Source organism: Dipodomys spectabilis, unplaced genomic scaffold (genome assembly GCF_019054845.1).
Source record: "Dipodomys spectabilis isolate Male_0828 unplaced genomic scaffold, ASM1905484v1 ptg000030l, whole genome shotgun sequence".
Taxonomy (NCBI): domain Eukaryota; kingdom Metazoa; phylum Chordata; class Mammalia; order Rodentia; family Heteromyidae; genus Dipodomys; species Dipodomys spectabilis.
Genome location: NW_024870707.1, coordinates 288,147 through 309,232, shown reverse-complemented (window position 1 = coordinate 309,232; position 21,086 = coordinate 288,147). Strand labels below are relative to the sequence as shown.

Genomic DNA, 21,086 nt, shown 5'->3' with positions numbered 1-21,086 from the left:
TGTGGTGCTGAGGAATCGAACCCAGGGCCTCATGCATGCAAGGCAAGCACTCTACCACTGAGCCACCTTCCCAGCCCCGCCCCTAAGATTCTTATCTCCAATTAGCCACCAAAAAGCCAGAAGTGGACCTGTGGCTCAAGTGGTAGATGCCAGCCTTGAGCAAAAAAAGCTGAGTGAGAGCATGAAGTCCTGAGTTCAAGCCCCAGTACTGACAAATACATATCAAAGGACAGGAGCTTGCTGTCTTTGAAGGAAGGAACAGCGGTGCAGAAACCCCAATGTGGGTGTGGGTGTGGAATGGTGAAAGAATAGCACAAAGGCCAGGATAGTAGCAAAGCAAGTGGACCAGAGCAGTGGGAGGTAAGATTTCAGAGGTGCTAGGGCTGCTTATACAGGGCTTGTAGCTTTTATTCCAAACAAAATGGGAGACCACCAAAGGGTTTAGTAAAGGTATAACCTAAAGTTTCATTTACGCCCTCCCCCACCAAAAAAATGTATTTTATTTTGATTTTTTTAATCTACAGAAAAATAGTAATAATGGTGTATAATGAACAAATATATACCCTTTACCTAGCTTTGCCATATTTACTTCTCACCTACACACACACACACACACACACACTTACTTTTTGTGATGGGCTAGTAAAGAAGTTGTACACTTTATGAATCTTTACCCCAAAACATTTGTGAGAATGTAAGAATAAAAATATTCTGTTATTTTGCCACTATGTATTTATCAAATAGAGGGTATTTAACATTGACAGGATCTTAGAATATTATATCCAATACAGATTTAGATTCTCCATTTGTCTACCATTGCCTCCGTGCCATGTGTTTTCCTGCTGCAGATGCAGTCCACTCACTGTAATAGTATTATCTATTAGACTCCTAGATTCTGAAACAGTCTTCTTGTCTTTCACCACATTGGCACTTTTCAAGATTGGCTAGTTGCTCTGTAGAGTGCTTCTCCATGTGGACTATGACTCTCCACAGAGAACAGTCTCAAGCACATGTTTTTGGGAGCACTGCACAGTGATGATGGGCCTTCTCAGCACATCCCGACAGGAGGCACACACTGTCAGTCTTCTGTTGTTGGTGATACTAACTTTCTCCCTTGAGATCATTGCCATCAAGTTGTTTTCACCCTTAAAGGTCTAAGTTCCCTATGGATGGAACAGCTTTGAGTCTGGATAGAGAGTTAAACACTAGTTTCACTCCAGACTTTGATGTGATTTTCCCTCCTTTGATGATTCTTGTCTACATGACAATTTTAAGGTGTTTGTGGAACCAAACTTGATTTTGAAAGGAGCACTGTGTCTGAAATGTGGGCAGAAGGCCTACAAGGATGGGGGAATGGGAACAGAGAGGCCAGTTAGTAGGCTACTGCAAGTGTCCATACCTAATGAGGTTGAGATGGAGAAAAGCAATCAGGTCCACATATAACTGGAAGGCCAGCAGATCTTAATATGGGGCGTGAGATAAACAGTCCTGAATAAATCCAAAGTTTATGGCCTAAACTACTAAAAGTACTAAAACCACTTACTAGCCAAATACCAGTGACCCATACCTGTAATCCTACTCAGGAGGCTGAGATCTGAGGGTCACAGTTCAAAGCCAGCCCAGGCAGGAAAGTCTATGAGACTCTCATCACCAATTAGCCACCAAAAAGCTAGAATTAGAGCTGTGGCTCAAGTGGTAGAGCACTAGCCTTGAGCAAAAAAGCTAAGGGATAGTGCCCAGGCTCTGAGTTCAAACCTCCAGCCCCAGCACACGCGCGCGCGCGCGCGCGCACACACACACACACACACACACACACACACACAGAGTTGCCACTTATGAGAGGAACAAGTCTGAGAAGAGAAACAAAGGATTTCATTTGGCACATGTCCCAGTTCTTCTGTGAATTACAAAGGCTGTTGTTAACCTTCAGGGAAAAGCCTCCTCGAATTTGAAAGTTTTCATTGCTAGTAGTTCTCTAAGAGAGCACCATCATGTGAATGTTCTGAGTTAACATTCCAGAGGCAGCAAAGAAAGTGTTACCTTTGGAGACTTGGTCATAGGAGGTTCTCTTCTTTGTACATAGATGGTAGCCACCAACTCATCCTGGCTCTAAAGGTTGAGCATTCCATCCAACTTTCCTGTCTCGCCATTAGTCATGTTTGTGATACAGGTTTTCTGAACACCCAGTTAATGAGTACCAGAAGTCCTTTTCAAAAACCTTGTTTTCCGACCCTTAACTGTGTCATCTTTCCCCAGTCTGAGTATTGCTTAGACTGGTCTCCAGCTCATTGGCATCTTTGTAGAGCTCTCCATGAGTCATGTACAAGGGCTAGGTTGGGTCAGACAGGTGACTATGTAATTCTGCCTTCGAGTCTCTCTTAAACTCTGTCGCTTTAGTGTGTGTTTTCTGCTGGAGAGGATCTGAGCTTTTCTTTAGAAATTAGACCTAAAAAGGATCCACTCAGACCAAATCACAAAATAAAAGTTTCTGCCAGGTTTCATCTTAAAATACAAACCTTTTGGAAACAGGTTCAGAACTTCCTAAGTTAAGCCCAGTTGAATAGATTATTTTTTTTTAAGATAATTGACTTCTACTTCTGCAGTATCCTAACAGCCGCAGTGATTAAAATCAAAACACAAGAGTTCTGTATGTTTGCTGCCGGGTAGCATAAGCCTCAACAACATTAATTAAACAATAACAGTGGAAAGCCAAGCATTTCCTGGGGATCAATAACCATCTCTCAGGACTTGGTAATACAAGACCTAGCCAGACACAAATCCTCAGGATGTACCTTGTTGCTGCTCTCATCATTTTTATGAGAAGGGAAGCTCTGTTGACATAATTATAAAAATTTTTAGCACGCAATGAAGTTGCCGTTGACAGAGCCAGCATGGGTCCTGAAAGTACATCCTCACTTCCTAGCAAGGAACCTTGGGCCCAGCCTCTAGCTTACCATTTCATTATGATAATAATTTGATCTGTCATCAAAGCTTAGCCTTTTGACCTGGATAGAGCCTTCACAAGACTTCCTTCACTCTCTTTAGAATGTACTGTATAGGGATGAAATGGTTTGGCATTTTATATTCATTTTGATTGGGCATCAGTTCTTAAAATGTGGTCCCTGAGAATCTTTCAGGGGGCTATAAAATCAAAATTATTGTCTTTATTATTGTTTCAAAATGTCATTTGCCATTTCCAAGCTGAATCTCTCAGTATAGGCTAGTGGAGTTTTCCAGATAGTACATTATGTATGTTTTAACAGCTAATGGAATATGAATTGATGTATTCTTTGGTTTTAAATTGTTAATAGTATACTATTTCTGCAACTTTCTATGATTCTGTAGTTGTTTCAGAGGTTAGCTGATGGCTCACACTTGTAATCCTAGCTACTCAGGAGGCTGAGATTTGAGGATTGCAGTTCAAAGCCAGCCTGGGCAGAAAAGTCTGTGAGAGTGTTATCTCCAATAAACTACTCAGAAAAAAGCCAGAAGTGGTGCTCTGGCTCAAGAGATAGAGCCCTATCCTTGAACAAAAGAAGCACAAGGACAGAGTCCAGGCCCAAGCCCCAGGACCGGGGGGGAAAAAAGTTTTAAAAATTACAGTAAAGCCAGGTGCCGGTGGCTCAGGAGGCTGAGATCTGAGGATCACGGTTCAAAGCCAGCCCAGACAGGAAAGTCCTTGAGACTCCTATCTCCAGATAACCACCAGAAAACCAGAAGTGGCACTGTGGCTTAAGTGGTAGAGTGCTCTCCTTGAGCTGAAGAGCTGTGGGACGGCATTCAGGCCCAGAGTTCAAACCCCATGACCACCAACAACAACAAAAAAGAATCCTGACAGGAGCTGTGTTTATGTAAACAGGACAAGGAACTTTCAAATGTCCTATAGAAACTCTTCTCTGCTCTCTGCCTCTTCTTCTTGCTGTTCTTCTCATCAAGGGCAAAAGCACATGAACGCCCCACCCCAAGCAGTGCTCAGCATGGGACACACGCACCTCCCTCACTTCACTTCTCAGAGCCTTAAAGCCTTGCATCATGTATAAACTTGGGGCTTAGGTTCTAGTCCTCCAGAGGAGAAAAACTCCTCTCAACCTAATTTTAGAATAGAGGAAATCCCTGTTGATCCAGAGGTGAGACCCCTTTCAGGGACTTGAACCATTACACTCTTGCCTAATAGATTTTCACATGTACCAAGCATCTTTTTTACTGCCCAGAGGTAGCAGTTTCTTATTTAAAAAAAAAAAGATTAAAATCTGTCCAAACTATGATGGACCTTAGAACCTTTTTTTTCTTAGCTGCCAGATAGCGTAGTGAATTAGAGCATATATTCTTTCCATCAGAGAGAGATTACATGTGCAGAGGATATGTTCTTGCATATGTGGTGGTGGAGAGATGCCTTCTTTCACTACTTCTGTACAGAAGTCCTTGGTCAGGCCTTCCAGCAGAAAACCTAGGAAACCTAAAGCAACGCCTGGCTTGTCCCTTCCGTCTTCCCCTCCCGATGTCCTGGCATCTGGCCTGGTACCTCTTTAAGAACTTTTTTCCCCTGTGTTCTCCTCTCCAAATTTTAAAACGATCTGCTTGCTTCTCCGGCAGTCTTACCTGAGTGCTAAAACTGTCACAAAGGGGGTGGCAGAGTGTCCCAGGGCGGCTTGTCATCTTCCATCTGGTGGAATATTTTATAGGGAGGAATAAAGCCTTCCCGAATGGAATGGTCCATTGAACAGAAAATGCCAAATGCTAGTTTTAAGAGGACATTGTCAACTGTTGCTTTGGCTTCTTAAATCCTTCATGTTAGAAAGCTTGTGCGAATCAGATTTGCTCCTGACTCAGTCTTTTCCCATTTGGCTTTATTTCCCCCTGAATGAGCAAGGAATTTAGTAAATCTTTTCTTATCTGTCTTTCTCTACCCAGGGTCCCCTTCCCTCAACAAATAGTGGCTACATGAGGAGTGTTTGTAATCACAAATGTTGAGATGCTCTAATGAATGGATTTTCTTGCGTGTAAAAGTTCTGTCTGTTGGTTGGACTCTTACCAAAACTATCACATACACAGCTAAACTGGGCAACTGCAGAGTTTTAAAGAATTTAAAGCGCCCCCCGGGGGATCCTCAGCTGTATGGAGCAGGGCCGGACTTGTGCCATTGGCAGTTCCTGCATTGCTTAAACACTTAATGTGTTGAAAGACCAAGTCACTGTGCTTCCCCGAAAGCATGTTAACACTACACATTTTACCTTTATCCTTTCTCTTACCTTTCATCTCAATTTCATAGGGTGATATCCATGAGGATTTTTGCAGCGTTTGCAGAAAAAGCGGCCAGTTGTTGATGTGTGACACGTGTTCCCGTGTGTATCATCTGGACTGCTTAGACCCACCTCTCAAAACAATTCCCAAGGGCATGTGGATCTGTCCCAGATGTCAGGACCAGGTACTGTGGCTGAGCCAGATGGGGAGGGGAGTCCATAGAAATTCCCTCCCCCATGTCTAGTTCTGGGATCCTGTCCACAGCATGGCCTGAAGGCATGCAGCCTTCATTCCCGCACAAGCTCCCCATCCTACTGACCCAGGTGGCGATATCCAGACTACTTCCCTATATCTCATACAACTGACCCTCTTCCTAAAAGTCCAGACCCACAAGTTCATTCTGCCTCATTCTATAAGAAGGATCAAACGCATTATCTGAGTGTTCTTTTATTTTGATTTTGGGTTTTTGAGACAGGAACTTATTACATTGCCAGATTAACCTAGAGCTCATTATTCGGCCCAGGCTGGCCTTGAACTTGGAATCATCCTGCCTCAATCTCCTTGAGGAGATTACAGGCATGAAGCATTACACCGAGTTCAGGATATGATTTTGAAACTATTCTGTGGAAATAAAATCCTTAAAAGAATGTATCCAGCTAATTAATTCAAATAACTACCATTTTAAACTCTATTGTCATCAGACTCAGAAAACTAACAGTAAAATGCTGAGTCTGTATTTCACAGACTTTAAAGGCCATGGGTATTAGTAATTGTCTTAACTTCTTCCCTCTTCTCTGTTTGGTTCATGGTCTCATTTCCTTAGATATTCATACATCTTTACATCTTCATAAAAGGTTTGATTATAAGCTGTCTCGAGTCTTTTTTTTTTTTTTTTTGGTCGGTTGTGGGGCTTGAACTCTGGGCTTGGGCGCTGTCCCTCAGCTCTTCAGCGCAAGGCAAGCGCTCTACCGCTTGAGCCACAGCGCCACCTCTGGTTTTCTAGTGGTTTATTGGAGATAAGAGTCTCATGGACTTTCCTGCCCGGGCTGGCTTTGAACCGAGATCCTCAGATCTCAGCCGCCTGAGTAGCTAGGATTATAGGTATGCCACCAGCGTCTGGCTTTTTTTTTTAACTTTAATTTTTATTTTTCTGTTTATGTGGTCCTGAGGAATTGAAGCCAGGGCCTCCTGCATTCAAGGCAAGCATTCTACCACTGAGCCATCTTCCCAGCCCCTGAGTCTTTTTTTTTTTTTTTAATTGTGAAAATACCATATAGAGGGGTTACAATTACAGGGGCAAGATAATGAGTACATTTCTTATCAAGCATTGTTACATCCTCCTTTGTTTCCCCTTCCCATCCCTTCCCATCTCCCACCCCGCCCCCACCCCCCTCGAGTCTTTAGGAAGAAGATGAGGAAGTACATTCAATAAGCCCTGTAGCCTGGCTAACAGTGGGATCAGCTCAGCTCCATTAAAGAAAAAAAAAATCCCTGATTTGGAAGAATTCTAGTTTCCTCCTTTATTTATTCTTGCAGTGCTGGGGACCAAACACAGGGCTTTGCATATGCTAGAGGAGCACTCTACCTTTGAGCTATATCCCTAGCCATTGGCTTTTCGACATAAAGGTTTTTTGGTGTACCTAGGCTGACCTCAAACTCAAAATCCTCCTGCCTCAGCCTCCTGAGCACTGGAATTACAGGTGTGCACATAGACCAGGCTGGGTCTCATTTTGAGCCTTGGTCGTCTTCATTCCTACTGTCTCCTGTGTAGAAAGATGCCCTCCTTCTACTCTCTTCCTGATTGTGCTGCTTTGGGATCCTCCAAAAAACTTCTACACAGGACTGAGATTATACTTTGGGATTTGGAACTAATGCTGGAATTCCTTGGTGAAGAAGGTAGCATAGGGCTACAATGAGATGGGCAGCCTTGTCAGGTCATGGACAAAACTGCCTACAGGCAGCCATTGTGCTAGCAGGTAGCTCTCGGGCTGAGGGTGGTTGGGCATCCGCCTTCTATGAGAAAGCAGGAATACTCACCCAGCTCACCAGCCCAGCCTTGGCTCTTTCTGCCTCTGAACTTCACTGTCCACACCTATCCTTATGGTCCAGAAGCTGTAGCACAGGGTCTTGCCATACTGCCTCCCAGAAACCTTTCCTGGATTTTGTCATTGGTGCTTGCTGTTACCTGGAGGATGTGTGTCAGAACCTCCTTCTCAAGTTAAAGTCCTAAAATTCTTTTCAGATGCTGAAGAAGGAAGAAGCAATCCCATGGCCTGGAACTTTAGCAATCGTCCATTCCTATATTGCCTACAAAGCAGGTAAAGGATTACCCACATCCATTTTTTAGTAAGGCCCACCTTCTTAAAGAAAATAATTGGAAAGCAGTATTTCTCCCTCCAAGAGGAAATTAAGGCTAAAAATGAAAGGCTTCCATTGAATGGTCAGTTTATGTACCACCTTCTTTGGAAAGAAAACTGGGAAGTGTGGTGCTGAATGTATGTGATCATGGGCCCAAGCCATAGTGAGTCTCTGTGCACGTAGGCATAGAACAAGGCAGTGTTGGGGGTACAGGTTCTGTGCCATGGCGTCATGATTCAGGGTGGTTTGGAAAACATATCTTTGGCAAACATTCGGAGCACAGTGGCCTTTTCAAAGAATTCGTTGTTAAGGATTGTTCTTTTTTTTCTTTTCTTTTCCCTAGCAAAAGAAGAAGAGAAACAGAAGTTACTTAAATGGAGTTCAGATTTAAAACAGGAACGGGAACAATTAGAGCAGAAGGTGAAACAGCTCAGCAACTCTATAAGTGTAAGTGTCCCACCTCCAGCCTATAGCGGTGGCCCCAGGCCCCTTCCACATCCCAAACAGCACACACGGGGACCCAGGGCCATTTATGGTCACTGTGTTTATTAGCCTCACTGACTGGAGCAGGTGCTGTTCCCTTCCAGTTAGAGGACAGCTCTCAAGTCCGGTGGCCAGGTCCCTTATCCAGGTTCTGTGCATCTTCCTGGCTTTAATCTAGCAGATTCCTAGTCTCCAGGCTGAAGAGATGAAGTAGCAACTGCAGCAGGGTAGGACCACTCCTGATGGTGTTGGAGATGAAGGTGGAGCTTCATCTGAGGCTGGGCAGGCAAGGCCAGGCCCCTTGTGGGACTCTCATCACCTGAGCTTGAACGTCTTTCCCTTCTTCGCTGCATTCTTCTACACCATGCTCATTGCAGGTCCCTATTTTCCTGACCAGTGTGAGGAAGAAGGGTTTCTAGAAATAACAGTAGGGCTGCCCAGCCCTGCCTGTCCATGCGGAAAGGATGGTTGTATTTGGAGCAGGGGGACAGGTTTCTTTTCTGTTCATTTGGTCACCGTTGTGGGGGTATGGCAGTCGTAACTTTTACACACAGCAGGTGGTACATAGACTGGGCAGTGAAGCTGTCTTCTCAGCTACTTTCCCTCATAACACTGCTGTGACAGGTGGGCTAAACGCGTCTTCTCTGTCTAAAACAGAAACCAGGAGCTGTGGGAGGCTAAGAGCGAAAGAGTAAAGATGGCGTGTCAGTGATCAAGCAAGACAGCTTCTGTTGGCCACGGTCCTTTGGCCTTGGGCTGCCTCGGGGTTTCTGAACATTACTGGCCCCCCAGGTCCTGCATCTTAAACTCTCACTGAGCAAGTGATCTTTGGCAAACCCTTAAGTGGAGCCCAAGTATTACTGACCTGTGCTCTGCCCTGGAGAGAGCTCGGTCTATCCTGAAGGCCACTGGTGGCCTGGTGGAGCCATCCCAGCACCTGCCCAAGCTAGGCAGTCAGTGAGGTCAGTCGTGAGGCTTGAACTCTGGGCCTGGGCCCTGTCCCTGCGCTCTTCAGCTCAAGGCGAGCACTCTATCACTTGAGCTACAGCACCACTTTCAGTTTTCTGGTGGTTAATCGGAGATAAGAGTCTCATGGACTTTCCTGCCAGGGCTAGCTTTGAACCGTGATCCTCAGATCTCAGGCTCCTGAGTAGCTAGGATTATAAATTTGAGCCACCGGCACCCGGCTGTGGGAACCTTTTGTTGTTGTTTAATGGTTTTATTCCGTAGCATTAATGGTGGTGATGCAAATTTGTTTTTAAGTGCTAGTGTACAGTAGGATAGGCTTTGAGCCCATTCGCCCACTTCCCTTGCCTCTTTCCTTAAGGAGTAGCCACCTGCTCTGGGCAGAACAGGACAGATTCTAGGGGCCGCCCACAGTGACTTTTTAGGGCATGGCTTGTCTCCTCTGGGGCTGGTAAGAGCCAGAGTCCCTGCCTTCTCATTTGCTACAGAAATGCATGGAAATGAAGAACACCATCCTAGCCCGGCAGAAGGAGATGCGTAGTTCCCTGGAGAAGGTAAAACAGCTGATTCGTCTCATCCACGGCATCGACCTCTCCAAACCAGTAGACTCTGAGGCCACCCTGGGGGCCATCTCCAATGGCCCGGACTGCATTCCCCCTGCCAGTGCCGCCTCCTCCACGCCGACCCCTTCCCCCTCCTCCCAGAGCTGCACAGCAAACTGTAACCAGGGGGAAGAGACTAAATAACAGAGCCCTGGAGAGAAGCCACGGGATCCCGGCGGCGAGGAGAGCAAAACGCTGAAGACTCTAGAAAATCAAAGCTGGATTTCTTCTGGAAAAGTACAGAATTCTTTTGGTTCTTTGGTTCCAGAGAGAGAGAGAAGATGCTTGTGCCAGGTGGCACCCGAGTTTGCCAATTGATCCTTCTTATTCTGTGTGTACATGCAAAGATTGGACCATGTTACATGAAATAGTGCCAGCTGGAGGTTCTTTGCCAGCACCATGCCAAGTGAAATAATATATTTACTCTCTCTATTATACACCAGTGTGTGCCTGCAGCAGCCTCCACAGCCACGAAGGGTTTGTTTTTGTTTGGTTGGGTGGGGAGCAGGGACGGGCCGAGGGAGGAGAGCAGGTTTCAGATCCTTATTTGTTTAGGAAGAGAAGACAAGTCCAAAGAGTGTGTGGGCTTTCCTGTCTCTAAACTTTCACTTCTATAAAACCAAAAAAGGAAATCGAGATTTAACCAACCCCAGTGCCCACTGGAGGGAAGGGGCGGGCCGGGAGGGAGCCAGGGATGGGAGAGTGTATCACATAGCAGTATTTCATTTCATCCGGAGGGGGCCGAGGGCCAGGAGAGGTGGACACCTAGAGCAGCCACTAGCTTCCTTCTCCCAGCTCTGCCCCCCACCTCGGGTGCCACTTCCCTGCGGAGGCCTCAGGCAGCCCCTGGACCCTGCCTGGTGTATCGCTCATCTGCGGTGATTGCTGTTCCTCCCTCTTCGAAGAAAAGGAGGCAAGCCAGGCCCTGCTGGCGCGGCCAAGGCAGGGAAGGAGTGTGCGCATGTGATGATCCAGGAAGGGAAAAAGGCGGATCAGTGATTTTACTTGAAAACATCCATCCCTTTTCTATATTTATAAGAAGAGAAGATGCTGAGTGACGCAGCACGACCCAGGTGTGTGTGAATTGAATGGAGACATTTCTTTTCCTCTTTTTTTTTTTTTTTTTTTTTTTACTTTTTGTTTTTGTTCTTGTTTTCTTTAAGCAAAGTTTTATTTTGTTGTTTATTTTACTTTTTTGGGTAACAAAAACTAAAATAAGGAATAGAAAAGCTGTTTTTCAGGCTGACAGTCCAATTAAGGGTAGTCGAGGCCTTGCATGGTAGAATAGGAGTCATAGTGTCAGTGCGGTCCAGTGAGTCTTTGTGAGTCCTGTGTCCTCGTCCGGGCACTGTTTTTTTATGCAAGGGCAAAAAAAAAAAAAAAAAAAAACTTTGTATCTGGGGAAAAAAAAAACAACAACAACTACTTTTTTTTTAATTAAAAAGGAAAATAAAAGATATTGAGGTCTTCCTAGTGTTACTTAAATTAAGATCAAGGTAAGAAACATTGTACAAAAAAAAAAATTACGAAAGTGCTATTTGTTTCCTAAAAACAGTGATTTCTATTAAAAAGGTGTCAGAACTGGAGAAAATGCTGTGTAGTTATAATTTTTTAGCACAGAACCTGCTGAACATGATACCGTTTTGCTGTGTTTGTGTCTCTCGACCGGTGGGCCGGTCTTCAGCAGGGGCTGGGGCTCTCCCTGCCTCTCCTTCTCGGAACAGACTGAGCAGTCTGCTTGGCACAGGGATCTTACCTCCTGCATTTGAAGGCCAGATGAAGTGTGCATGGTGTCAGGGCCTGCCGTGGTCTCCTCAGATGTTGCTAGAGCAAAGGCTGGTGCCTATACAAGATCCTTTTCCTTTGGTGCTGCTCTCGGACTTTCAGCCACCAGCATTATGAGTTCCTGGGGCGCCTCTAAGGGGCCGGCCGGTGAGGCTCCAGGCTCGTCCGTCCGTGTGGGCGCTCCGGCTTTGAGGAGGGCATGGGAACAAAGGAGAGAGCTATCTTGTGGATGCAGTGTCGCTGAGAGACTGCACGGCTTTCTGGTCTGCCTTGCCTTTGAAGAGAGAGGTCCAGAGCTCTAGCCACTTTCTCTGCCTGCTGGCTCCAGGCATCAGAGTGGGAACTCACCCGCTCCGTCGCCCACCCACACGCTTCCTGTGTGACCCTGGGCTAGAATCCCTGTGCTTGCCTTGGCTGGGCCTGTTGCAGCCTTTCCTTCCTTCTTAGAAAACTAGAGTCTGATCATCTCTCATCGCTCCAGTCGTGCTGTGTAGGAAGTGGATGGGCGAGATGCATGCTCTTGTGGAAGACCATGGTCCCTTCCACATCCCTGACCAAATGGCAGTGGTCAGGGCTCTGCACCCTGGCCGGTAGCCGCATCTCTCCCGAGCCTCCCCTTCTCTCCCACTGCCCCTCCTCCCCCAGCATTGTATCGGCCAGGGTTCCTCAGAATCAAGAAAGGCCCCTTAGTATCTGTCTCCTTTACCCAGTTAGGCTCAGAGGGGCAGGGATAGATCCTGATAGGAAGTGCCACAGAGAAGAGATGCTTAGAGTATACCAGCCGTTTCACCCATCTTCCCAGCATGTCAGCGAGCACCGGCCTTGGAATGAGGTCCCGGCTGCAGGTTGGCTAGAAGTGAGCAGGAAACTAGAAGTGAGCCCCCTGTTCTTGTTGAGAAACCAAGGCGCTGTGTCTAGTCAGGAAGCTTGGAGATGCCTGGACTCGTTGGAGGAATGATTGGCAGAGGATCAGAGACCCGCATCAGGCTGGACGCCGTTTCAGCTCTCCCGTTGGACTTGTCTGGGCCTATAGGCTGGGGCTTGCCACACAATACCTGTCTTTGCTAGAAGGATGTTGGGAAGCCATCATTCATAGAAGCCTTTGCCCCAGAAGAGCTACAAGAAGTTGATCAGTTCTCCCGCCTGCTGCTTTGCACAGTGTCACGTATGTTCTTCCTAAAGGTCAGGCAGGAGCTGCTCTGAGTCAGCTGGGGTGGAGTAGAGAATGCAGTCTGTCCTGGCCTCCATTCCTGCCTCAAATTCCACAGCAGAAACTGTCCTGTTGAGAAGAGATCCTCATTGCCCACCCAGACTTGCAGGTACCTGGCACACACCCCTCCCCACCCCACCTGAGCTGCCTCCATTCCTTTCCTTCTCCTGCCCAGGATTCAGCTGCTCTAATGGCCACCTAGGTGACCACAGCTGGCTTAGAAGCCCTTCTAAGACAGGAGCCTGGACTTGGAGTTTCCTTATCAGTCCCAGATCAGGACTGATCCCTAGAGGGGAGTGAGGTCACTGGCTGTCAGCCCCCACCTTTTGCATTCTTGGCCTGCAGGTGTGTTTTCTTTGCTGTAGCCTGCTGGGTCCTGTCTCACCTGGCTGAACAGCATCCACTTCTCATTTCTTCCTTCCTAGTTAGGCCCTTCAGGGCAAGCCTGCCGGCCCGGGACAGTCCCTGGCTGGCCTGACCTGTGTGGGGCCTGCCTCTAGCTCTTGCAATAGGGTTGTCAAGCTGGACCGTCAGTGTCCAGTTTCCCTGCAGGGCTGCCTCTGTCTCCTTGTTTATTGGCTGAAGCCCAGCGGGCAGCAAGAAGGGTGCACACACACCCAGCGCTGCCCAGGATGACTACTTCTGGCTTGCCCATCTCTGCACGAGCTGCTCCTTCTCCACCCCTGGGACCATTCCAGCCGCACACACAGAAGCAGTCTTTCCCTTCAGGCCTTGCTTGGGTGTGGTCCTTCTTACTTTCTTCAAGGGTTACATTTAGGAAACTTATTTCTCCCCTCCCCTCCCCCCTCCAGGAGCAGGAAGCTTCTAGGGGATTAAGATGGGGTGGTAGCCAGGGGATGTGTTCCAGGTCCAGGTTCTTAGATCAGGTGGCTTCAGATGGAGGCAGGACAACTTTGGCTCTGGGTAAAAATGTCTGTGCCTCACCCCACCCCTCAGCCAGGCACCCTTGGCAGGAAACAAGAACCCCATTCTCACCCTAGTCAGTTCCTATCCAAAAAGGCTGGGGTGGCCCCTGGAAAGACTTTTGCCTTCCCCCCCCCCCCTGGAATGAAGGCAAGGAAGCTGGGGCCACCCCTCCTGACAGCCAGGGTGAGACTCTTAGTCGCTCTCTAGAGGGAGGTGCACACTCATCCCACCTGGCACCCCTTTCCCAAGCTTTTCTCCAGGCCTCTATCTGCAGCAGCCACCCTGGCCCCTGCACCTCTCTCCAAGATCCTCGGCTTTCAGCCCAGGATGAGCTGCAGTCAGGAGGGCAGGACGGGCAGACCGAGGTCAGCAGGCTCCAGCAGAGGAGAGACGCAGCCAGACCCCAGTCCTGTCTCTTGTCCATGCCCTTTGTGATTTCAGTCTTGGTAGAACTTGTATTTGGAGTTTTGTGCTTCAAAGTTTTTGTTTTTGTTTGGTTTTTGTTTTAAGGGGGTGGGGGTGGGGATACAGAGCAGCTGATCAATTTGTATTTATTTATTTTAACATTTTACTAAATAAAGCCAAATAAAGTCTCTCGGCCTCATGGTGTTGGGTAGAGGGCTGGGGAGGATGGGCAAGACAGTCTAAGTTCCAGCCTTGGCCCTGGGGCCCTGGCTGCCTGTGAGTGGGGCCCTATCAAGGCTGTGGCCCTTGAGGACCCAGGCCATGCTGACTCCCACGGGAGCATGGCTCAGCCCCACTGACCTCCTCAGGCCCCAGAGAGCCCAGATTTCCCCAAAGCAGGAGGAGTGCAAAGAGAGATTTGAAAAACTTTAATTATGAAATAGGGATATACAATTGATGATGGAGCACCAGCCCCAAACCAGCTGGGGCAAGGGGAGGGGAGGCCAACCGCTAGCAGGAGGATAGCAGCAGGGGGAGGACTCCCCACACAGTGCTCCACCCAGTCTGACCACAGACCTTTTAAATAATTTAAATAGCAGATAGGGAAGGGAGGTTGGTGGGTGGGTCTGCCTGAGCCGAGGCTCCAGGGCATAGTAACCCATTCCAAGGAGGCCTGGGCTCCAGGGAGGCTCAGGCCAGGCTCTGGGGCTGCTGCAGGGCAGTGAGGTATTTGAGGGCAGAGGCCCCATAGCTTCGGGACAGGTCCTGATGGAATTCCTCTTTGAGAGCCTGCAGACAGGCTCGGTAGTCTGGGCTGGAGCGGAAGCGGGAGAGGTCAAGGCTTGGAGCGTGGGGCAGGTGGATGGTGAAGGCCTCGGGCAGCACCAGGAGCTCATATTCCTACAGGGGTAGGGCCAGAGGGTGCTGTTGGCCTGGGGGGAAGACCACAACCCCCCTAAAAGCCAAGGCAATGGTTAAGGGCAGAATGCACACAGAGACAGGGCAGGGCATCCCCTGCAGAGTTCAGTTGGAAACAGACACGAGAAGGTGGCCCCTCCTCACCTGGGCATCCAGCTCCATGATGTGGGCCACCTTGTTCCAACCAAAGCCCACAAAGCGCGGGTCGTAGCGGGGACAGTCACGTGGTACCACCACATAGGGCTCGTAGTCAGCTGCCCACTGCACACGGTATGGCGCCTGGGCTTCCCGCCAGCGGGCATAGTCTGTAGGTGCGTGGCCCCGGGGCCACTCGTGGTACCTGTGCAGCAGGAGCGGGGTGGAAGCCGGGCTAAGACTAGTGGCCCACAGGGGTGGGATCCAAGGTAGGGCCACCAGGCAGATCCACGGCCTCTCCTACCTGAAGGTGTAGAGGGCCCCCGTGTCCAGCAGGTCCAGCAGCTCAGCCTTGGAACTGGGGAAGCTGAAGCGGTAACGTGGGGTCTCAAAGGCGGGCACCACCAAAGCTGCCTTCCGCCTGCTGCCCAGCTCCAGCTGCTCGATGGAGGCCCTGAGGAAGAGCACGGTGAACACCGCGTATGGCAGACTCTAGCTGCAGGACTTGGCCATCTGGGCTGCAACAGCCCAGAGACACAATCTAATAATACAATGCCTATTTTGCAGAGAATACAGAGCCCCAAAAAGGCACAATCGCAGTTGGACACTGGTGGCTCACACCTGTAACCCTAGCTAGTCAAGCGGCTGAGATCTGAGGGTTACGGTTCAAAGCCAGCCTAGGCAGGGAAGTCTGTGAGACTCTTCTCTCCAATGAACCACCAAAAAGCCCAAGAGGAGCTGTGGCTCAAGTGATAAGAGTGCTACCCTTGAGCACAAAAACTCAGGGACAGCACCCAAGCTCTGAGTTCAAACCCTAGGACATGCACACCACTTGCACACACACACACAAAGGAGCAGTAGCTCACCAACAGTGCTGAGTGCAACGGGTGCCCCAAAACCCTGACAGCACCCACCCCAAATCTTTTTCCCCTCACGTCCTCCAGGCCTACCTGAGGTAGTCATAGAGAGAGTGGGCCGGCAGGAAGTCAATGTCACTAAGGAACACGTAAGGCGTGAGGGCCTGGGCTAAGGCCACATTTCGGAGCTGGTTGACTGGGTAGAGGGGCCCATCCCGGTACACCACATGATAAGCCACGTCTTGCCGAGCAGAAAGCACCGGGGAGGCCTCCACGAAATGCAGGAACTGCTGGGCCTCTGCATCTGTCAGGTACAAGGCCAGGCTCATGGGGCCTGGCCAGTGCCTGCACAGGGCTTCCAGCATCTGCAGCCTGGGGTGAGGGGGACAGTTAGCCCAGCTCTGCCCTTTTTGCATGGAGCCCCGGCAGGGCTGGAAAACTTCCCTAAAGTTACCTATCTGCTAGAGACTTCCCAATCCCCCCACACCCACCCCAAGTGCCTGAGCCCCTTTTAAGCACTTGGAGTCAGTCTCACTCAGCTTTTACAACCACCCCACTGGGGTGGGGAGAAACTAGGAGCCAGAGAGATTAAGACTTATTGTGGAGCCAGGCATTGATAGCTCATGCCTGTAAATCCTAGCTACTCAGGAGGCTGATCTGAGGATGGCAGTTCAAAGCCAGGCAAAGCAGGAAACTCTATGAGACTTATCTCCAATTAATTACCAAAAAGCCAGAAATGGAACTGTGGCTCAAAGTGGTAAAGCACTAGCCCAGAGAGAGCGGCCAAGCCCTGAGTTCAAGCCCAAGGATCAGCGCACATGCACACACACACACACACACACACACACACACACACACACACACACACACACACACACACACACACACACACACACACACATCCTGGGTCCCATGGCAACTCAGGCGATTTTAGGTTAATAGAATGACTACAAAAGCTCAACCTCTTTGCACCATATCCAATGTCTCTAAGTGCTGAAACTTTCCAGTGACCAGCCGCTCACTACCACAGCATCAAACTACCCGACAAAACCCTCTGCTTCAGAATTCCTGGCCCCATCCACGCCAAGCTAAGGCTGTCCTTGGCACCCTCACCGATCCATGGAGAGCTGGGCCACCAGCGTGACATCACGAGGCCGGGGAGGTGGTGGCTGGTGGGGCAGGAAGGTGATGTGGACTCGGTGTACAGTGAGCTGCTGTTGCCGGAACTCGAAGCAGCGGTCTTCCTCATCGAGTTGGGCCAAAGCCTGTTGTAACTGAGGGGGAGGAGAGGGGGGTGGTCCGGGAGAAGAGGACCAGGGCTGGACCAGAACATCATGACTAAGGTTGCCCCCCCCCCAGAACAGTGAGATTCAGGGCTGTCTTGGAGCAAGGGAAGACACCCCTCTCACCTGCTCAGCCCCAGGTGGGGGCTGGCTGGGACACCCAAAGAGCTCCCTCCGCAGCAGCTTCCCATCGTACCCCAGGAAGGTCAAGTACAAGTTGCGGAAGAAGTCGGCATGCTTGTTCTTCACCCGCAGCTTCTTGGGGGAATTCCAGTGGATCACCTGGACCCCCGGGCGTGTGAGCAGCGATGAGAACAGTGCCCACCCCTGTCCTGTCCTCCACTCCCTCCCTGCTCACCTTGAGGTCGGAGGCCTCAGAGTAGCAGCGCTCAGCCAGCGTGTGGTCAGACAGTTGTACATTCCAGACGCAGGGCAGCGGCCGCACCAGCCCCGGGTGCTCCTTAATGACAGCATTGAAGATGTCCTGGGCAGAGACAGCCATCACACCTCCATCCCTAGCCTGCCCACCCTTGGGCCCCACAAAGCTTCCCACAGACCTGGTCAGCCAGAGAGGTGGCGGGCAGGGAGAGGAGCACACGTCTCGCCGTCAGCTTCCACATCTGCTCCCAGCCAGCCTGCCGAAGCCGGTCCAGCCGCAGCAGGATCACGCCTGCCAACGGGGACAGGTTGCTATGCCCACCAGGGACAACCAGCTCCTGGGGCTGGGCCATAAAGGTGTCTGTGAAATGATTCTTGAATGCTTGTTTGTTGTGTAGGACTGGGGATGGATCCCAGGGCCTTATGTGTGCCAGGTAAGTCTTCTATCACTGAACTTTAAAAAAAATGGGGGGAGGGGGAGTGGAGGCAGGTGCTGGTGGCTCACGCCTGTAATCCTAGCTACTCAGAAGGCTGAGATCTGAGGATCATGGTTCAAAGCCAGCCCAGGCAGGAAAGTCCATGAGACTCTGATCTCCAATAAACCACTCAAAAAACCAGAAGTGGCACTGTGGCTCAAGTGGTAGCGCGCTAGCCTTGAGCTGAAGAGCTGAGGGACAGCGCCTAGGCCCAGAGTTCAGGCCCAAGGAAGGGCAAAAAAAAAAAAAAAAAAGAAGAAGAACTCAGGGACAGTGCCTAATTCAAGCCCAATGGCCAACAACAACCTCCAAAATAAGATAGTATCTTGCTAAGTTACCCAAGCTGGCCTGAAACCTACAATCTTCCTGAGTAGCTGGGATTATAGACATGCACTATCATGCCTGGCTGTTTATTGTTTGATTGTGGGCCACATAGTAACATTTTGGTCAATGACAGTGGTCCCATATTACAATGGAGCCAAAGATTCTTAACACCTGGTATTTTCACTAAACCTTTGATGTGTGCAGATATGCTATTACCATTCTGTAACAAGAGCCTACAGTCATTATTCTGTAGAGTAACTGCTTCTAGGTACTACAGGGAGAGGCTATGCCACTAGACTGTTCCATCTAGGTGTGTGTAAATATTCTGTGATACTTGTGCAAAGGCAAAATTGCCTAATGACCTAATGACACATTTCTGAAAATGTGTCCCCATGGCGCAGATGTAAGTACCAACTAACTACCCTTTGCCCAGGAGAGAAGCTGCATACTGCCCAACTTACAGAACCCTCCGTATTGATCTTCTCAGACTTTCTATCAAGACACTTTAAGCCTCCCTATATAAGGCTTAGGAAACTAGGGCTCAGAAGGACTTAAGCAAGTTGGCCACAGTCATCTAGCATGTACAGCCAAGGGTTTTTGTTTTGCTTTCCGGTTTTCATCAGTGTGCTTTCCAAGCATCATTCTTCCTAGCACTCTGTGCCCTGCCCAGCCCCGGGGGCCCAATGGTCCACCCCTCCTGCCTCCCTCTCCACAGCCCCCACCTGTGTTAAATCCCCGGCCCAAGGCAGGCCAGGGCCTGTGATTCTTCCAGAGGTTGCCCAGGTACCAGTCGCTCTGGTTCTCCACGAGACCGATCACCTGCTTGTCTGGGAGGGTAGGCTATGAGGGGGGCTGTCTGTAGAGGCTGCCCTGGGACCTGGGCTTGGGGCTAGACCACAGTGGGGCCTGGGGAACAAGGGAGAAGGTCAGGCCAGGGCCGAGTCCCAGGCCTCTCACCAGAAAAGTGAGCAAAGAGCGCCCAGAGCTCGGCGATGTCTGATGCAAAGGTGACATCTGTGTCCAGGACAATGACTCGCGCCAGGCTGGGCGGCAGGGCAAGGGGCAGCACTAGCTTCATCAGCCCGTAGAGGCCAGAGTAATGTTTGTTAGGGATCCAGGAGATCTGGGGCTGTGGGTGGGAAGGGCAGGGTGTGAGTCGGCAGAGCAGGAATTCTGGGAAGCAGGGGGTGGACCCCAAAAGGGTGAAGGTGTGAGGTGGAGACTCTCCCCCCACCCCCTACTACAGGAATACGAATGGAGTGCAGAGGTAGGGGCTCCTGCCTTGAGCTCCTCAGCATCATAGAAGCTGACAAGGACGGAGGGTACCATCCACGTGCGGAAGAGTGTCCCCAGAATGCTTCTGGCCACAGCGTCAGTCACCAAGTGGAGGTGCAGGGGGTTTTTCCTTTAGGGTGGGCAAAGAGGAAGTCTGAGGGGGCCCAGCAGGAGCAAGAGGCAGGCAACAGCTTTGTAACAGCTGTCTTTCCCCCAAAACAGCGTGTCCACATCCAGCTCCGGAGGTTCCTACAGTCACCCCTGGGGGAGGAGGGGCACTGCCCCCAAGCCAGGGACACGGCTCCACCGACAGCTGGCTGTACCTGTAGAAGAGCAAGGACTTCATCAGGGTGACGACATCTCGGCTGGAGTTGTGCCCCGCACACACGATGGCCACGTGCAACACCTGGGAAAGGGACACCAGGTTGGCAAGCCGCCGTTCTCCGCATCCACCAGACCGCTGGGCGCACCTGGCCTTGGGCAACGCGGCTGCACCTGGCATCAAGATCTAGGGAAACCAGGAATGGGGCCGCACCTGCACCTCACAGGCAAACTGAGGCCAGAGGCGCGGGAGCCCCACGCTCCGGGGGTCCCCGGCTGGCTGCTCAGCGCTCAGCCAGAGGCCAGGTGTGTGGATTTCCACGGGTGTCCGTCCAGGTGTCCGGGCTGGGGCGCGGGCCCCGGGGACGGCAGCCGCCAGGGGCCGCGCGCACCTACCTACCTCGCACTTGGGCGGCAGCGGCGGCTGCGGGGCGCAGGCGGAGCGGTTGTGGCCCCCGGATCCCGCCGACGGCTCTCCCCGCAGCTGCCCGTCGAAAGGGACACGTGGCGTGAGCAGGCAGCGGGCGCACCCCGGGCCCCGCGCTGGCCCGCCCGGCTGGCGGCGCTCGGGGTCCCCGCCGGACAGGAAGGGCCCGAGCAGTAGCGTCAGCCCCAGCAGCAGCAGCAGCGCGGCGGCCCCCAGCGCCCGGGGGCGCCCTCGGGGCAGCATGGCCGTCGGCGGGCCGCTCAGGGCGGGGCGCGACCCCGGGCCGCGGGCTCCATCGCGGGCTCTGCGGACCAAGCGCGCGGAGAGGACGGTCAGCCCGGGACGGCGGTGCCCGACGGCCGCCCGTCCTCCCCGCGCCGAGTCGCCGCCCTCACCTGCTGCAGCGGCTCCCGGGCCCAGCCCCGCGGTTCCGGCCGCCGGCCCCGGTGCGGGGAGCCCGGGAGAGGCGCGGGCCGGCCCCGCCCCCAACCTGGGCTCAGGTTTCACCTCCGCTTGGTTGAGCCGAAGGGGCGGAGAGACCCCCCGGGCCCGGGCCCGGCTCCGCCCCGGCCCCGCACTTGACGGGCCCGCTAGTCCGCCGGGAGCCCCGAACCCCTTTCTGGGTTAGGGTTTCCCACCCAGACGCGGGGAGGGCCGTGGGGAGCGCAGGCGGCTCCCCAGCAAGGTCCCCCCCCCGGCGCCACCTGCCCGGAGC

General features: G+C 51.2%; 2 protein-coding genes across 12 annotated transcripts in view; one reads left to right on the top strand and one right to left on the bottom strand.

Annotated features, from left to right (window-relative positions):
- Phf21a (PHD finger protein 21A) overlaps positions 1–14,165 on the top strand; it is a 208,644-nt gene extending 194,479 nt beyond the window's left edge. For all 10 annotated transcript variants that reach the window (XM_042675995.1, XM_042675993.1, XM_042675991.1 and 7 more), the window contains 4 exons: positions 5,270–5,425; positions 7,484–7,559; positions 7,943–8,046; positions 9,537–14,165. In XM_042675995.1, coding sequence (XP_042531929.1) covers positions 5,270–5,425; positions 7,484–7,559; positions 7,943–8,046; positions 9,537–9,794 — 594 coding nt within the window. In that variant the 3' untranslated portion in view covers positions 9,795–14,165. The remainder of the gene's footprint in view (positions 1–5,269; positions 5,426–7,483; positions 7,560–7,942; positions 8,047–9,536) is intronic.
- Positions 14,166–14,390: 225 nt separating this feature from the next.
- On the bottom strand, positions 14,391–20,629 carry Large2 (LARGE xylosyl- and glucuronyltransferase 2). Of its 2 annotated transcripts, none has more exons than XM_042676055.1 (13): positions 20,345–20,629; positions 19,947–20,029; positions 19,630–19,753; positions 19,306–19,477; positions 19,071–19,175; positions 17,728–17,840; positions 17,529–17,654; positions 17,297–17,452; positions 17,001–17,206; positions 15,981–16,259; positions 15,335–15,484; positions 15,040–15,235; positions 14,391–14,877 (listed from the first exon to the last, which is right to left on the bottom strand). In XM_042676055.1, exons 1-13 carry the CDS (start codon positions 20,612–20,614, stop codon positions 14,668–14,670), a joined length of 2,190 nt encoding a protein of 729 aa, XP_042531989.1. In that variant the 5' UTR covers positions 20,615–20,629; the 3' UTR covers positions 14,391–14,667. The 2 variants fall into 2 exon arrangements, with proteins under 2 accessions (XP_042531989.1, XP_042531988.1); XM_042676054.1 differs by having other exon boundaries at positions 17,001–17,161; positions 20,345–20,614.
- Between the last annotated feature and the right edge of the window lie 457 nt (positions 20,630–21,086).